This window comes from Siniperca chuatsi, linkage group LG18 (assembly GCF_020085105.1).
Source record: "Siniperca chuatsi isolate FFG_IHB_CAS linkage group LG18, ASM2008510v1, whole genome shotgun sequence".
NCBI classification, from domain to species: domain Eukaryota; kingdom Metazoa; phylum Chordata; class Actinopteri; order Centrarchiformes; family Sinipercidae; genus Siniperca; species Siniperca chuatsi.
Genome location: NC_058059.1, coordinates 15,755,173 through 15,774,532, shown reverse-complemented (window position 1 = coordinate 15,774,532; position 19,360 = coordinate 15,755,173). Strand labels below are relative to the sequence as shown.

At 39.8% G+C, this 19,360-nt stretch overlaps 1 protein-coding gene across 1 annotated transcript in view; it reads right to left on the bottom strand.

The window, feature by feature from the left end:
- Positions 1–19,360, bottom strand: part of LOC122865702 (RIMS-binding protein 2-like) — a 66,593-nt gene that overhangs the window by 18,763 nt on the left and 28,470 nt on the right. The window contains 8 exon segments of the mRNA XM_044174513.1: positions 15–94; positions 346–500; positions 1,763–1,967; positions 2,550–2,573; positions 5,839–5,883; positions 7,159–7,263; positions 10,605–10,727; positions 12,495–12,584. Of these exon segments, the coding sequence (XP_044030448.1) occupies positions 15–94; positions 346–500; positions 1,763–1,967; positions 2,550–2,573; positions 5,839–5,883; positions 7,159–7,263; positions 10,605–10,727; positions 12,495–12,584 (827 nt within the window).

Sequence of the window (19,360 nt, the reverse complement as noted above, 5' to 3'; positions counted from 1 at the left end):
CTCGTCTCATTCACCTGTAACGGGCAGTGCAAAGGCGGACCTGGCCTGTGTAGCGAGGCTTGGACCTGGGTGATGGGCTGGCCTCATCCTCCATCTATAGATTGACAACAGAACCAAAGATAAATGTCATTCACATTTACATGTACTATTTATAATTAAAATTCAAACCCAAGAGTAAGCAAAGTAAACCAAAGTATATTCAAAGTTTGAATATATGACTATGTAAGTCAACCTAACCAGGGTAATGTTGAGAGCAGAGAAAACTTAAATCAATCTTGAAGACATGATAAGTTATACATGCATTAATGTGATTAAATTTGGGGATGTAATGTCGCTCAGACCCACCTCTGAGGGGGTCAGCTGTCGAGGGCTGCTGGGGCGGTCCGTTGTCACGGTGCTGGATTTGACAGACAGCAGTTCTGGTCTTTCTCTGTCTCCAGTCTGTGGTGTGCAGGGCAAGAACTCGGAGATCAGTAGCGTGTTTGCCGCGCTCTCATCGCCTGGGAGAGATTGATTTCCATAGCAAATAAAGAGCAACTGTCATTCCTTCTGCACCCATTTGCTGCTCTTTGCACAGCTATTGATCTCTTGTTGAAGCGAATGTACAGCAAACACTCTTCGTGGCAAAGGCTATTCCACCCCCATCAACATCTCACATCTGCAATGCATTTGTCCTTAAATACCACTCAGGTCCTTGGGGGGAAAAAAACACACTTGAAAGGAAATGTGGGAAACACAAAATAGTAAACTGCAGAGTGCGAACAGCTAAATTCCTTGAGGAAATTAAAGTCAAGTCAACAACATGGACCCACTGTATCAGTGGGTTCTTGTGGTTTGTGAGTGAGTAATATCATGCATTAGCACAAAAGCATCAGTGAGTCTGCTGGCTCTGCAGGTTGCACTGTCGTTAGAATACTAACGTGTTAAACCACATTCGTGCCATACGGGCCTGTGATCGATTAGGGTAGATATTGATCATGAATAAGCAGTATTGCCATTAATGGTGTCCACCTCTGGTCAGGATTGAGCTGATCCAGCTGTTATGTGAGCTGTCTGGGGATTAGATCACTCTGACTCTCATTTCATTCTGATCATAAGTCTTTTGATCACATGCAAGTTTTATGTGGAGTGTCTAGAGTGCATACATTTTTTAGAATGGGAGGACCCCACTGGTAGTGGACCATTGTAACACTATAACACTGTCAGACTCATGATGGACAGTTTTAAAAAAGCAAGTATCAAAATCGATGCAGCAGAACCAGAGATATCACCTTTTTTATTCAACACATTCTTCTTCTTGTCAAAACTTGGCGCCTACGTCACCTACAATGCAACTCGGCCACCAACAGTTCAGTTGGATTTGGATGTGTTGCTACTGGTGGCTAATGTAGCCTCGAGCTGCTAGCTTCATGAAGAGATGAGGAGCGGCTACAGCCCCGACCAACATTTTATCAGATTTCACGCAGCACCCTCTGGAGCCACAGAAGGCTTTATACAACTTTTTTCACATGTGCAGTAGTACTCCCCAAGACCTGTTAACAGATGATATGATGTGATGTGTAAAATCGGTGGAGTTAAGTAATATAAAATCATAATTAAACCATAATAAAGCACCATAAAAACTACTGCCACAGCTACTATTACTACTACTAATAACAATAATAATAGTAAATTGTAGAAAATGTAAAAAATGAAATGTGTAACCAAATGTTTTTTCAATTGCTCTAAACTGTTTGGCTATGAGCTGAGACCACTGACTCACCTGCCTCTGGCTGGGCTTCAAATCCAACAATGACTTGTGAGAGTTCCTTCTCAGGCGAGAGGAGGATCTGGGATTCGGAAGTGGGATTAATTTTAAGGATGTCCACAGTATCTGATTGCAAACGGAAATTCAGCAGCTCTTTGGACAACTGGTGGTAGTGTTCACTCTGTGACCTGCATTTCTGCTCCAGGTCACGAACCTTGACCTTTGACAGACAACAAAGAGAGCAGAGGAGGTGGTAATGGTCGGGGGGGGGTGAAACAAACATGAGAGAGGAGGAGGTAAAGAGTGAATCATGAGGGAAAATATACTGTAACACACAAAACATGGCGTGTGCTTCATCACATGTAACAAGAATTGTCTGAAGAATAGCCAATATTTTACCTATTAATGCTGATCAAACAAAAAAAAACAATTATAGCAGCCTATAGCTTATGGAGGTGTAGAGTCATCTGCACTGCTGCAGCTGCTGATACATAACACTGCTAAACTCTGATAACAAAGCCTGAGTACTGCAAACAGTTAAGAGGATTATAAAACTTACAGTATAGACATTAAAGACGTCATATCATAGATATCATATCAGAGGAAGTCAAGGAAGATGGATGGGGTGCACAGTGAGTAGTATACTCAATAGTATAGTAGTACTCAATCTCATTCAGTACACATATGGATTCTAAATTTGCACAAAATACCCACTAAAGGTTTTGGAAGCTTTAGTGATTTGCTGAAAGTGCAAACATGCAACTGAAAGGAGATGAAACTAATCAGGGAGGAAAATAAATACCTGACACATTCTGTCCTTATTGTTCTGTTCAGACAAAAAGGAGGGAAACAGAAAAAAGCAAAGAAAGAAGAAAAATTAAAAGAAAAAACATACTGAAGATAGAACCAAACAACAATAAATGCCATTCTAACTGATGCAAAGAAGGAAAAGAGAAATGCGAAACAATAATATTTATCAGTGCAGATAAATATACTACAGCAACAAAAAATTAAAGTAAAAGGAACTAAAAAGAAAGACAAATATGTTTGTCAAACTGAAAAAGCCTAACAAGCACAAAATGATTGAGGAGTGTGGTTTCACAAAAAGCAGAATACAGAGGGTTGTTTCTTCGTTTGACCCTACAGACAGTGGAGCTACATTTTTCTTCCTGTTGAAGTGTGTGTTTGCCCATTAGTGTAGAGAAACAGGCCTGTGAAAGAGTCTATGAACTGATTCAATGGATTTGTAAGAAGAGAAGTAACTCCTGTGGAGTTTGCATTTCTTTGACCTAACTCTTTATGTTTGTCTGCGCCAAATTCAGACTGCTTGCTCAGTAAAATCGTATTAAAGTGCTTCAGATGGATAATAACATGACCTCACTTGAACTAGACTCAAAGAAGTCTACACCCTCTTTCGTGACAAAAGGATTTAGAGTGAAATGAGAAAATAATTTCGGGTAGATGAGCTGGTGACAAGCATCTTAAAGACTGTGATGAAACGCAGCAGGTCAGTGATTTGATCATAGGGAAATTTATAAAAGTATTCAAGGTCAGTCTGGATGCAGCATTAATGGGCTGTGCGAGTCTGCAACTATTGTGATAGAAAGGTTTGGAGTAATATTTTACACAACAACAGTACAGAAAAGCTACAGGAAGAGAAAGGAAGCGGTAGGAATACAACTGCAAACACAGAAGCTGAGCTAGTGTTTGTTTTAAACTCTCTCATGTATGAGTCACAAACTGATGTGGAGTATTAAATAACCTACACAGTATTACAGCATTTGTTCACAAGTACTTCAGGGCAGGAAAAAGGCCAGTGTACTGTGTGTGGAATTCAAATTTCAAGCCATAATTTATGCCACACCACCTGTTTCAGGGCAGAGGGCATGTTCTTACAGTATAGTATACATCTCACTGACATTCAGAACAAAAAAAGTTTCTTGTAGAACTTGCATTAAAAGAAGATCCAGAAACATGACAGAAGCCGTTGAGTCTCTGAGTTTTCCCAACAGATTCTGCACACAGTCAGGTTAAGGTTTGCCTCATCTTGCCTAACAGAAAAGCCCCTACACACTCACTGTCCACCCACACAGGTGTGTTTTCACTTATTCAGCCTGATTTGACCTCCTCTCTGCAGACCATGCTTGATCGACATCTCTTTAATGTCTTGTTAATGTTGTTGCACCAGTTCACACCTTTATCATTCTTATTAGAGCTGTGTCTGAAATCACTCCCTCATTCAGTCATTCACCAACCCCCTATATAATCCTCAATATTTTACTCTATAGTGAGCAGCAAGTGGAGATTTCTGACGCTTACGAATCATTACTGACAGGCGTAGTGTCACATGACTGTAATTTTTGCATCTATAAAATGCAACTCATTGCATTTTGGGATTGTTAGCAAAAGCAAGCAAGTAAACTTCTTCAAGAGAACACTTTTCAAAACAAAAGTTAACAAAGTGCTTTACAGGAAGAAGAAAAGGGGAAAGAGGGAGATAAGTCAAGTGTACAGCCCACAACATAAATAGTATAAAATCAAGGGAAAACCAGAGAAAACAAATGGGTTTTACAGCAAGGCATCTTTTAAAGCAGGGTACAAGTCATGGACACTACTTTTTTCATTCCATCATGGAGATTTTGAGGGCACTATATAGTGCATACAGTATATTTCATTTGAACACTAAAATGGCAGACAGTAAATATAGTGTACTATATAGTAAATGGGGAGTGATTTCAGACACAGCCCTTGTTTGACATCTCCCTCAATCTCCTGTTAGTTTTGTAGTACCTGTTAGGACAGGACAACTCACATCTTTATCATTCTTATTAGCACATTGGAGTGTAGTGATTTCACATAATTTACTGCTCACTAAATCCCTTCCCCAAACAGCAAATATCAAGTCATAGCTTAGCAACCATAACTATGCACAGCAGACCTGTCAAGCTTTGGATTTCTCCACTTGTTGAAGCATGCGTACGGGGACTTAGAAAGTTTGAAGGGTCGTGCCTTTTCTTTTAGCGTAAAAACCACAAATACAAGAGCAAATGTGTGAGGAATGGTTTTAACAGTGTGTTTATCTGCTTTAACGTAAGCTGCAAACACTAGCAAGTCTGGCTAACTAGCTTACCACCTAGAGTAATAGAGTGTTAGGCTACTTCAAAAGAAGAGGACCACATCATTAACTAACTAATTCGTTTTAGAGGTAACAAGTTAAGATTAATTTAAAAAAAGCCTTGTTCATAACCAGCACCTCCACTGTGTAGCATGTCCCTGCTGTGTTGAAACTGGTCCTGGATGCTGAAAATACAAACAAGCATGTAAGCTAAGCTGCCAAACAGGGTTATATTAGAATGAAATAATAATTAATTTTTCATATCATATCACATTTAATATCTAATAATTAGGACTAACTAGCTCTCTAGAACAATGTTGTTTCTTTATTTACGTCTTATACATAGATCATCAACTGAAGAGGATGCTGACTGTTTGTCTGGGACAGTAAAAGTGGTCATTTCCCAATTCGACGGTTGGCAAGAAATGAGAAGCCTGCTTATATCTATCTCTATCTGAAATCGAGTACACACTGTTTTGAAAATTCCTACAAAATTCGAGTGGTATATCTGCTTTTGTATCATTGTGAAAGAACAGAAAGCTAGGCGTAGCAACAGTAACTAAGGGGGGCAGGGCTTAGCAAACGGTTAATTTCAGTAGAGGTGCAATCAGCCAGAGTAATTGAAAACACCTGTGTGAGTGGTGCAGGGCACACAACATTTTTCTTTACAGATTAAATAGAATCAAAGGAAGAAAAGAAAATTATTTGACTAATAAATAATATTTTGTGTGTATGTGTAAGCTGACATTTGGTAGACTAGTTTCTTCTAAAAGTGGTCATTTAATTCTACATTAAAATCATATGCATTGTTTTATACAGTTGACACTGTAGGACCCCTCATTCCACATCTGTCTAATACTATATGAAACGTCCTGAGGATGTTTTTGTTTTATTTCATCAGCTTAAAACAGATCTAAACTATATTTAAGCAAGGTAACACTGAGGTAAAGATCTGTGTTTGTTCATGTTACGGTACCTCTAACAGGTGTACTGCTTTCTCATGCTCTTGGTCAGCTTGAACCTGAGCTTGCAGAGAACACACAGAAACACACAGTGACAGCTGACGCTGTGATCACAGTCCATGAGGTAGAATAGACAGCACACAGCTGACATACTGTCAAGCCAATATCCTGGCAGAGGCTCACTGCTTGATCACAACACTGGTACTTGAAGAGATGCCTACTCCTGATGGCACAGCTCTGATGAACAGCAACGGATTTATTTTGGGGTATGTTAGTGTCTAAGTGGTGGCTGGTAGCAGAAGTAAAGCACGGTTTTCAGCATTTACAACCTCTTTGTGTAATTGTACAAATTACTTAGCCTCTGCCTGGATATATTTGTGTCTGTTTGACTGTCAGTGACTAATTGTTTCTCTTTGAACAAACACCAATGCAAATACAGGACAATAAGCAGGTACATACTGACAACAGACAGAAAAACCTCAGATTTCTCAGGAAGCAGTTGCTTTTCAGCTCTCTTATGACCATATCAAAGTCTGAGTGATCAAATCCAGTAGGAATTTTGAGAATATTCACATATCAGTCATTAGAATAAGAAGATTCTAAATGGGCTTTTTGTTTTATCTTTGTATAGCGTGTAAACAATTAACAGAAAATAAGTCTGCAACAGGACAAAGATAGACCAATTAAAATGTTCAAAACTACATATTTGTATCTAAGACACGATGAGGATAAAATACATAAACTCTTAACCTTAAATATATAAACATTAATTTGAGCCACAAATTTGGGCCAGACCTGGTAAAAAGTAAGGCAGACATTTAAACAGCCTCAGAAGTGTCAAAAACACTCGTAATTTAAATCTGTGTCCCTTGTGATATTTCTATTTTCATATTTTAAGATATTTGAAAGATATATCCCAATCTTAAAAAGGTACCAGACAGAATACAATACACCTAGAAAAAAGTCATGTCAGCACGCTGAAAGATGTTCACAAGGTGTATAAATTTATCAACAACTATAAAGGCAACATTTTTAGCAGAGAGCTCTTCATCACACTATCAAACAATATGAAAGGTGCCGCAAGCTGAATCTGCATTTCTAATAAAATCTGTTGATATTTGGAGAGGTTTCTGAGGTCTTTATATTTTCTGATACAGTGAACAGTGATTCAATGACAGTGATTCAGCACAATCTGGCTACTGACACATCAATTGTTGAACAAGGAGCTTCAGTTCTTCACTGCTCCAATGACCCAGGAGGGTTATGTCAAACGTATACAAATTAAGCTTTCATTAACCAATTTTCTATTTTTGCCTTTATCCATACGGCCATACCTTTTGCAGTTGATTGATCGCCTTCTGCTTGGTGTGAAGGGCCACCAAGGCTTGCTCATGCTCTATCTGCAGCTGCTGCTTCAGCTCCACAGCCTCGTGCATATGCTAGGGAGAAACAGGGAGAGGGAGAGGATGTGGTTACTTTGAAGGATGTTATTTAGAAATGATACCACAATCTTTCTCTATTGATGGTGACAGATTCAATATAGCTAGACCTTGAAAGCCTTAACAATTTTCAAAATATTGCTGTTGCTATCACTGGCAGTGAAAGAAAGGTGTGTTCTGCAGTGGGCTGGCTACCACCCTGGCAATGAGCCTTTGAGGAAATTGAACCTAATCCACCTGAATGGCAATTAGCCGTAGGCAACTCTGCATTCTGAAAAACAAATGCACACAGTTTAGCTTAGCATAAAGATTGGAAAAAGGGGGAAACAGCAAGTTTGGCTCTGAATGAAGGTAACAAACTCTACCTACCAGCACCTCTGACGCTCACTTGCAGTATATCTTGTTGTTTAATCTGTACAAAAAAGTGTAAAAACGTCAAACTTGTGGATTCACAGGGGGTTATGGGCCTATTTCTTGGTCGGTAGCAGTGACTTCCTAATGTCTTGTTGGTACCATTACAGATTAAACAAACAAGTAATAACCTGTTGCTTATCCTGCTGGTAGGCAAATTTTGTTACCTTCTGACTTAGCAAGGTTAACTTTTTCCCCCATTTCCAGTCTTTGTGCTAAGCTGAGCTATCGTTTGCTAGCTGTAGCCTCATATTTACTGCACAGCAAATGAGCCTATATCCCAGCATGTCAAACTATTCCTTTAAAGTCAAATTTTGGAATCTCAGGCACTCGTGTTGAGTTCACTATGGAAGTAAAGGAAGTATAAATAGTGTTATACAGTATGAACTTTTTATATCATTTGCACTGTATATCTATCAGATGTAACCCACTGTATACTCCGAACTGACTCAGACAAAGCTGTCACACATGGTCACCCACGCTGATCCCAAATCTACCCTTTCCCAAATTAGCCGAGTCATGACTATACAGTATCTATCCACTGAGTCACGACCAGCTGCCACATCTTGCAGAAACAGAGTTAAGGCCATAAGATGTTTCAGCAGGCTTAAGAAGAAAATACAGTTTAGAAAGCTCTGACATTCATCATTTTCTCTCTGTGTTCTCTCTCCCTTGAAAAAAAGAAAAGCCTCTTTACCTCCCGGAGTGGCTTCGATGTGTCCTGAGCAGGCAGCCACTGCTTTGCATAATCAGGGAGAAGCTCTAAGCTGCAGAGGACTGGGCTATCTGAGAGGCTGTCACTGGAGCCTTAGTGAAAACTTTTTTTTAACCCTTGGATATTCAGGGAGGGCTTGATGAACTCACCTACATTTTCAGCAAACACCCTGTGATGTCACGTTGAAACAGACTGGATTTAAACCAACAACCTGCCTTACACAAGCCTTACATCACTGCCAACCTTTCCTGTGACTGAAGCCTCAATGCAAGACGAGATGCTCCACAATGTGGAGAAAAAGGGCATTTGTGTGGTACACAACACTGTACAGACAGAGATCTCTGAGACAGGTGACTTTTACTGCCTAGCAGAACTGTAGACTTGAGACCTGAAACCTCAGATTTATACTTGAATCAGACTTCAAGGGGAACTCCACCCATTTCACACATCAAAGTCTATTTACAGGTCTATTACTGCATGTGTAAAAAGTTGTATAAAGCCTTTTGTGGCTCTAGATGGAGCTGCGCAAAATCAGATAATTTGCCTCAAGTGATGTCACTTGAGTCAACATCAGTTGGGGCTGAAGACTACAAGTTTGAAAATTAAAAAAAGAAGTGAGTTAGATAGAAAGAAGTGAGCTTACCAGACCTCTGTAGCCCACTCCTCATCTCTGCTTGAGGCTAGCAGCTCAAGGCTACATTAGCCGCTACTAGCACTGTTTAGTTAGATGGATTGCCCTCTTCGGTGCTAATTTTAACAGGCCACTTTATTTAAGAGCCACTATATATTTGCATATTGCCCTTTACACCTTCTTGATAGAAAGGCCCAGAACAAAATGTGGTCATGTTGACTCGTGTCTTAATTCCTCCATAGAAATGTGACAATAAGCCTTTTTTGTTACCAGATTATATAACGGATTATATATTACCAGATTGACGGTGCTGTTTCTCATTAGTGTTGACTGGAGGACCCTTTTAAAAAAATCAAGTCTGTCCTTTTCTGTGTTTTCATGTTGTGTTTCCTCCATCTCTATTTTCTCCACCCACATCGCCCTGTGTAATTTTCTCTAAATAGTCTCTTTGTCTTCATAATCAATATACAATGAGAAAGTGACAAACCTGTCTTTGCTGTATTAGGGAGCGGGTCAGTTTTTCTCAGATGGGTACATTTCTCTCTCAAATATCCTGACAAACAGACAATCGATAGGAGATGCAGGGAGGCGAGGATTTGTAATGAGAGTGCCTCTCACGGCGCAGTGAGACTGTGTCTGATTACTATTGGCAGACCATAACACGCTGAAAAAAGAGCCTCTCCATGAAACCGATGACACCTCATGAGTTGCATCACTTTCCTTCTAAAGTTTTCTTTGAAAACAAACACATGGGAGATGGGAGTATCTCCAAAAGAGGCAGCGAAAATAGGGCCTAAAAAATCTCCAAATAATGTGATGAATGGTGTGAGCCAAACAGAACCACTGAAGTGAACGAGGGATGAATGAGTGAAGATGGGAATGCTGGAGAAATGTAGTGAGATATACAGTATGTCAGTGAAAAAGTGGACAGATAGACTCAGTGGTGGTGATGGGGCAGGAAAGGAGGATAAAGGGTTTAGACTTGAAACTTAGAGACATATTAGTCGGTGGTCTTCTCCACCAAATGAATGGGAGAGATGAGCAAGAAACTATTTCAGCTTTATAGTATCAATCCCTGAACTAAATTCAGATTAATTGATATAATCAAATCCGTAACTGCAGATAATTAAATCTCCTTTCTGTAGATAGAGAAAGGAAATGTGTATTTTGGGTAGATATATGAAAAATGGTGAATTGAAATCCTTTGATCAAGTAATCCAAGAGTTTAGTTTCTTTCAGGTAAAACTCAGTACTGAAGCACTTCTCCCTCAATACTCAAAATTGCTTTCTGACATTATTAAGTTATCTGGAGTTGGCCACATGGTCTTTTTTACTCCACATTCTTTGCCAGACAACTAAAACTACCACAGTACTGCAGTAAAGATGATTCAGAAGAAAATATGCCCAAATTTAATTAAGTTATCAAAGGGTATAAAGGGTATGTATTATTGGTCACAAACGCACAAAGGAATGCTTGTGGAGGGAGGAGACACTGAAAGACTCAACGTTAAAGGGAGACTAAAGTGATATTTGTATTTAGAGGTACATGGGATGACAGCAAACATAAATGGAGGGATGTCTCACCTTTAGAACCTGTTCCAGGTTCTCCACTTTGCCTTGGAGTTGGCTCCTCTGCTGCTGGGCCACGTCTCTCTCCTGGCTCACTACAGCAAAGGTCTCTCTCAGCTGGTCATATTCTGATCGCACCTACATGAACAGAGAGAGTCCAGATGCAAGGGACGGAAGGGGGAAGGACAAGAAAAAGATAAAAAGAGCAAGAGGAGGTTAAGAGGATTATTAAAAAAATGGATATAAAAGGCCATAAAGAAAGACAGCCAAACAGAAAAACACAACAAAGTGAGCTAACACACGTTCATTTCCTCTTTACTTGAAGAGATTTAAAATATATCCATTATTCTGGGGGGGTTTAAAGAGGAAAACAAGCACGCCATTTTTATGAGGTTTGTTCGTGCAGTAGACCTACTTTTTACATTTATGAATAGAGGCTGGGTTTTTTTTTTTTTTGGCTGGAGGGTTGATTGGGAGTTCACTGTCTGAAGAGAAATTAATCAGCACATTTCCATTTAGCCTTGATGAGACAGAGCTGCTTACTTGAGCATTCTGCCCCTCGTTTCTTCTTCAGTCAGAGGCCTTGAGCTCAGCTGGTTCCTCTAAAGGTGGCCTCACAGGATCGAGCAGAACCGTTCCTCAGCCACACACCAATCATCTCATTAATTAACATAACAGATACGATATGATAAGCTCGCTTACGCGAAGTGTACAAAACAAGACTGTTGCAAAAGAAATTAGTTCATTCATATTGTGGAATTCATGACTGGAGCTGGAGACAGAAGCTGTAGTACCATCATTATTATTTTCAAGCGGACTATAATAATAATAATAACAATACATTTTATTTAGAGAGCACTTCAGATCAAAGAGCATTTAGTCCAATACAAGTCCTACAATAAATATTATGATTTTGAGTCGTAATAAATTGAGTCAATAATAATAATAATAAATGAAACTGTCAGAGATACCCAGTTCATTCTCTTGAACTCTGACAAATAGCCTCCAGAGAAAGTATTATTTATTTTCTGTTATTACTTTCTGTAATGATATCACCACTTTCTTGTTTCCCTTCTCTTCCTCTCTCCCTCTCAGGTTCTGTCTTTTTCCTCTTTCGTTCCTTCGTTCTCTCTCTCTATGCAGAGTCCACTACATGTAGCCTGTGTCTTTGCCATGATTGCCCTTACAAGCCAGTCACACTTGTTCATACTGTATATCTGGCGGGACTGGACACACTTTTGCCCCACTTCTTTTCATCTCTGTGCCCAACTTGTCGGTGCAACAGATGGCATCTTTTTGTGTGGTTCCCTGGACCCGTGTCAAAACTGCCCCCTCTGTGAAAGTCACTATTAGTGCCAGAGCAGCTAATCGCCTACCATCACAGACTCTGTCTCTGTCTGGGTCTGTGTGCGTGTTTATGCATGCATGTGTGAAGTGGGAGACACGGTGTGACTGTGCCAGTTAAGACACAAGGAGAGGAAAGGAAACGTAGCAATGATGTGTGCGTATGAGATGGAAGAAATAAGATTAATACCACATGTATACATCCTGTGCGGGAAGAAGCAATATAAAGAATATGAAGAGGCAACACATGATAACATACTGTATGTGATGATGATAACAAGGCTGCAGGTGTATTGATCTGTAGAGACGGACCACAGATTCCAACACATGACTGATGTTACAGCCATTTATAAGACATTGTGCGTGTGATACGTAGCCCCTATATCACCAGTAGTGCAAAACACAATATATTTTACCATTGATCATGGCCTGGTTGACCACTGATCATCAATGTGTGTGTGTGTGTGTGTGTGTGTGTGTGTGTGTGTGTGTGTGTGTGTGTGTGTGTGTGTGTGTGTGTGTCCTTGCAATACATGCTTGTGCACTGTGTGAATGCCATACCTGGTCATACTTGGATGCCTTCAGGTGGTGTTTGATCAGCTCAAGGTTCAGACGATTTTTCTCCTGCAAGGCAGCATGGAGCTTTACTTTCTGAAGAATAACAACGGAAAAGAAAGGACAGTTTTTACATTATGATACATGATCTTCCCCATTGCAAAGACTTTTAGGCCTGACTGCATCATGTATGCAAGCTGCACAGCGTAACTCCATCTTAAAACTATTATATAAGCGACAGATGAAAGACTCAGGTTAGTGCCGATCCCTCCCTCCCTCTGGATGCATGAGTGTGTGTGGGGCTAAGCTTTTCTCTAAGATGCTGTCTGGAGGACAAAACCCACAGCTGCATACTGTCACCCTCCATTTGGTATGTGGCATTAGGAATGGAGGGGGAGAGCTGAAGGGGGGGGGCACGAGAAGAAAGAGACAAGGAGAGAGGGATGGAGGGTTAGAGGAAGGATGCTGGGATGGAGGGATGCTGGGAAAGAGGAACAGGAAGTGGGAAAAGGTTTGAGGGATAAATATCTGGGAAAAAGAAACAAACTGAGGAGATGAAAGGATGGGAGGCTGGATGTGACAGTCGAATGCTAAATAAGCAAATGAGTGCATAATGTCAGTAAAACCTAGCGAGCTCAAGATGAGATTAAGATGCATACCACGTAAAAGGATCGAAAAGAGGTGTGCAGTTCCTGTCTGCACTCTCCACTGCCCAGATTCACATTCAGAAGTTGTCATGCCGCTGGTGCTGCAGGTACTCAAGCATTACATAATTACGCCAGACTCAAACTAGGGCAATGCTTTCCTCCTATCATAGCTCTGAGCTTTCAAGACTGATTTCACTGCAACTGGTCATATCCTGGCACATAATACCACTTCATGCTAGTGCACTGAGCTCATACTGTTGATTGTCATTCTCGGCATCCAGACTATAATATGTGGATAAGTAATTTATAATAGCAGTCGGGACTTTTCTCTATTCAGCTTTGTCTTTAAACAAAAAGCAACAGGAGTCGATCACAGCTTTTGTTTTAATGGTACGTCTAGCAGGATTAAATGGTGGCTTCAAGAGAAGTAAGATTTTCTTTCAACATGTCAAAAAATATTGCCCCCAAATAAAAATAAGAAGATTTATAGTCTCCAAAAGAGGATTTAATTCAATTACCTTTTAAATATGTGTAGGTTTTAAAGTAAACTCGTGAAAATGTAGATTCCTGAGTGACTGAAACACAATATTACTGGCAAAAGATGCATTCTAGCTTCATAAAGCACAGCTGTCTGTGTTGCCTTTATTCTAAACGGATGGGCTACACCATGTAAACACTGTGATACACCATATATACATGCAATATGCTCTCTTGAGCCTGATTGCTATGATATACTCAAGAGGAGTTCAAGCCTTATTTCAGCTTCTGCACAAGAAAAGATTGTGCAGCTCAGGGGTTTATAATTACATTTATCAGTACAAATCGAGGAACTCGATAAACCCTAACCAAGAGGAGAAGAACAGACAAAGTGAGGGGCCAGCCAGGTTCATCCATCTCTTTGTGTGCAGGCAGAGAGGCTGTCAGAGGAAGACACAATCAAACCAAGACACAGATAGAGAACAGACAAGGACAGGAAGACACAGAGACTGGTGAGCGAGTTCACTTGCTGCTCTTATTGTGTAACGCTGTCGCCACAGCACATCACTGCAGACTACAGAGCAGTTAGTGTACTGAACCACACCTAGCTACAGTAGCAGCCAGAAATGATCTTGTTCTTCTGCCTTTGACTGGTAATTACGGAGACGTGGCACATAATGAGGTGCCAGCTGCAGTCATCCTGGGGGTTGAAAGGGATGTAAAGATAACTGGAAAGAAGGGTTGTGCTGAAACTTTAGGCAGGGACAGGAAGACAGGTCGAGTGAAACATAGTTTCGAGTTCGGTTGAGGCTGCCGTGGTATGATAACAACAGAAAGAAAGAAACAAAAAAAGAAACGAAGAAACAGAGAAAAAGAAAAAAGAATGACCTTTTAAAGGCTTCTTTTCATGGGCCTCAGGAATGATGTCTGCTTCTCCACTTCCTCCCACTTCCAGTGAATCACACATTCACAGCTCTGCTTAACACTCCATAACATCTTGTAAACACAGTGCTATACTGCAAAGCCAAGGGACACACGCACGCACGCACACACACACACACACACACACACACACAGACACACACATTACTGTGCCAATTTAAACCTTCAATATGCACAAATAAACAGAGGAATCTGGTTTGAATATATAAGGATATGATAATTAGGCTTTCTCTTAAGGAAAAACAACTTAACGGGTGATTAACAGCACTCCGAGGACATGTGTGCAGATCCATGTTTGAGTGAAAGTGTGGCGTGCGTGTGTGTATGTTTGTATCTGTGAGCGGTTGTGAAATTTGAGATCCATATGTGCGTGTAGAAAGAGTGGACAGGGTAAGGGGAGAGACCTCAACACCGCTAATGACTAATTCACTCCGACAACTTCTTTCTTCCTTCCTCTTCTGTCTTTTCCCTCCATCTATCTCTGTGTCCCCCCCACACACACACTGATGCATGCACTTTCCCTTCCATCACCACCATGATTATTATTCTCTCCCCAAACCCACTAATTTAGCTCCTGGCCCTAAATCTGCTCTGCTCACTTTGGCCAGCCTCTCACTGAGCTTCTAAAGTCCCAGAATCTCTAAGTCTCTGCATCAGGAGTATTAATTTATATCATTTTCTGTATGAGCAAATCAATAACCTTACAATAGTAGTAATACTTGTGAAAGTATTAAAGGAATAGTTTGACATTTCGGGAAATACGCTTATTTCACTTTCTTGCCCAGAGTTAGATAAGAAGATTGATACCACTCTCATACCAATCACACTAAATATAAACCTATGGTTAGCTTAGCTTAGCATAATGACTGGAAACAGACAGAAACAGCTAACTTATTAGGCTCGACAAAAATTTGCTGATTTTACACTTCAGTTTTTTCACTTCAATTAAACAAACAAGATATAACACGTTCCATAGTAGTGAGTTTAGAGGTGCTGGCAGGCTGATTTTGTTAGCTTTGGACAGGCTAGCTGTTTTCCCCCTGCTTCCAGTTTTTATGCTAAGCTAAGCTAACCATTTCCTGGCTGTACCTTCATATTGAAGGGACAGATATGAGAGTGGTATCAATCTTCTCATCCAACTCTCAGGAGTGATAAGCTTATTTCCCAAAATGTCAAACTACTCCTTTAAGGCAGAACACAGTGATGTACCATGTAGCTAAAAGTTGAAGACTTAAACAAACAAAAAAACTAATTAAATAGCCTTCACCATGCATGTGCTGCATCTTATCTTTGCAGTTTTACCTTTGGTGTCATGTAGTATAATTTTCTCTAGAACCACGTGTTGTGTTAGATGTAATGTAGTGTCTGTGTACTGTCATGTCTTAAAACAGTGAATGTTCTTTCAGTTTTGGTTATAGCACAGACATGCATCTGAGGAGATTTCTACTTAAAAAAACATATCTTTAGTTAACATTTAAGTGTTTTTGATCATCTTATAAAGATGACAAAGATTAGCACTGGGCCTTACTGTATCATGTATCAAGGTGCCTTCAAGAGCAAACCCAGGCAAGTAAAGTAAAGCTCACAATGAGATGCTGATGCCTCAACAAATGTTGATTGGAGTCTACTTAGATCTGTTGAAAAAGCTGAACAGAACTGTTCTCCAGACAATAGATAGAAGAGCAGAAACACCAGCACCTGCTCACGAGCTTGACAAGGTCATCTGCAAAGATCGTGGAGAAGCTTTTTTTTTTCTCATGACGACAAGTCAACATTAGAATAAAGCTTAAATAAAGCTTTTACAGCCTCTGTTCTTAAAACTTTTTACAGCTACCTGAGTGATACTCAAGAGATACATTTTGGGTGAAGCATGACTGTAGTTACACCAATCTGCCTAATTTGTTTCAAACCAAAACAATACTGTGATCAGGCCATGTTGAAGGGAAGGGGCTGAGTTGTACCATAAATAACACAATTACGACATATTAGATTCAGGCAAAGCTTCTGGTTATTATCATGCATCACTGCATCAGAAAGTCTGAAAAACTGCAGCGTCATGTTTTCTGTCATGTGAACTCTCATTTGCTCTGGTCCAAACAAGACCAGGAAGTTACTTTGATTTGGCCAACAACATGTCAGTATAAAAAAAGTTTATTTTGTTCCAGGTATTTCCCACTGGGTTCTGATTACCTGACAATAAGGAGTTAAGAAGAAAGTCATTGAAAATGATTTAATTTGATGTACTTATTTGGATCTATTGGCATGTATTCAAACTGATCCAAATTGGGTTAAATATGAATGAAGAATCCACAAATAATTCCCTCTCTTCATTACGAAGCACACCACAGCTTTGTTTAATCAAATGTAAATTTACTTCTGTCCACCATAGCTGTTTTTAGCAGTAAAGGCTTTAAATCTGGAAGACGCTGTATGTTATAGTAATGCAGGCTTCAAGTGTATTTAAGGAAGTGTTAATACTTTTGAATTGTGGATGTGCCACTTAAGAATAAAACAGCCGTTAATGAGAATTAAATGCAACATTCAAATCTTGCCTCTTGCAAGCCAACAGAAAATTACGCGGACAGGCTCTTAGATTTGCTTAATTTAGAAATACAGGTTTGGGATCATACTGGTAATATTAAATATTGCAATATAGTATTTCAGTAGGAATAAGCCAGTAGCTGCTGCAGTTAGAATGGAGAATAGATGAAGGATGAAATCATGGGTACAGAGATTTCTATGATGGCTACTGCTGACTCTAAATGGGATTCTTGTGGATAGAGGATTGCTATTGTTCTCCCTCAACTCCCAAGAGGATTGTCATTAATCAGACGTCACAGTGGAAACACTTTGTTCCACTTGGAACACAGTGGAAAAGACACTGACTGCTGTCTTGAGTGGGCGCACCAGTAAAGTCACAGACAAACAGAGATGTACCATGTGTCAATTAAATTTAATAAGTAAAGATATTACCTGTAGAAAATATAGAAATACATATATAATCGGTTCTGCAACATGCTGAGTTTGCTGCATTCAATCATACAATATAATAGTTGTTTCCAATAACAACTCCATGTGAAAGTTAAACTGGAGTTCATGACTTAAGTTTGGAGAAGAGATCATATTAGACAACTTTACTTTCTGTACAAAGACTGCCTTCTCACCTCATTCTCAACCCAAAGATAAAGCATAATCTCTGCTCTATTTTCCTTTGTAAGTTATATAAAGTACAGCACACACTGGTTGTTTAAACTGATCCTCAAACTAAATTCTTCACGCTACTGTATCAGATCATTTCAATCTTATGGAAATATAGTGATATCATAAACAGATAACTCCCTCCACTGCTACCCACCAAACTTTGTGCTGAGTGGTTTAATAGGACGACTACAGTTAATGTGTGTTTGCGTACCAACAACTGTGTGTATCTGTGTCAAAGATTGTTCTGCACTTAATGTGGTTGGAGAATGGGCAAATGGAGTCAGACTGTTGTTCCACCACTAATAGCTGCTGCAACATCAGCTGTCCGTTCAGCACCGTCTAAAGTCTGGAGCAGTCAGGACCACGGACAGCTCAGCAGTTTTGAGCAGGAACTGTTGCCTTTCAGAAAACTCATGTCAGCCGACTCAAGGAGCATTTTCAAAATGATTGTAGTACCATGTAGCTATATTTTCGCAGTGATGGACCACCCACCTCAAGCATATTTCAAGACCTATACCACACTGAAATGAAAGGAAACCAATGACTGACTGAAGAGGGATCACCTATATCTTAAAAAAAACATACTGTTTGAGAAAAAATGTCAGTGGACTAAAACATATAAAACCACCAGTATGATAACCAGTTAACAACAATACAATGTATCCAAAACAGGACACACTTTCAAGGTTGATGATACCTTTAAGGCAGTTGTACATTGGCACTGTACATCCCCACTTAAGGAATTGGTTATGATAATGAGGGACATTTGGGAGATTTATTATGTAGCATTACCAAGGTCTTCACTGCAGCATAAAAGATGATATATAACACAGAGTTTGTCCTCTGAAGGGCTTAGTACGTGATTGCCTTTTCACAAGAGAAAGTGCAACTTCAATCCCACTTAATCTTCAGCCAAACATCAGCTTCTTTGGCAGACTGTTGCAAGTCTCAAGAACATTTTGAGATCAATCAGTTATAATTCCGTTAATACTGTGCAATACCTCTGGTTTACAGCATGTGCATGACACCTGAACAACTACTTTCTAATAGCGACACAGTGCATTCACAATCAGTAGTTTCCTTTAACCTTTAAATCATGTAGTGCTCATGTGTGCCATTTTATTTGGAAAATCCATCTTTCACATTTGGATGCAACCTTTTGCATTACCCTTCTTTTCTTTGTGCTTATCATGAAGTGCAGTTCAGGGCGACTGTTACCATAATGTCATTGATAGATAATTCATCAGCATGCTATCAAATATTCCCATTTGACATTCCTCTAACCTATGCCACTAATGTGTCTCTACAGGTGACTCATTCATAAAACATAAATGTGTGGCTAATCTAGTTTTATGGTGTGTGTGTGTATACACATGGGTTTATGTATATGTGTGAGCACATACGTATGTTACAGCCACAGGACCTACGAGGCCATTTCATTTGTAAACTGTAGACGCAGATGGCAGTGGGTAATGCCGATAAAGTGAAGAGTGAGTTGGAGTATGTGTGTGTCTCTGTTTGTGTGTGTGCTTGCAAGCATGAATGAGTTGCATAACTAGCATCTCCAGGCATACATTAGCCTTAAGCTCTTGAGCATCCACAGCA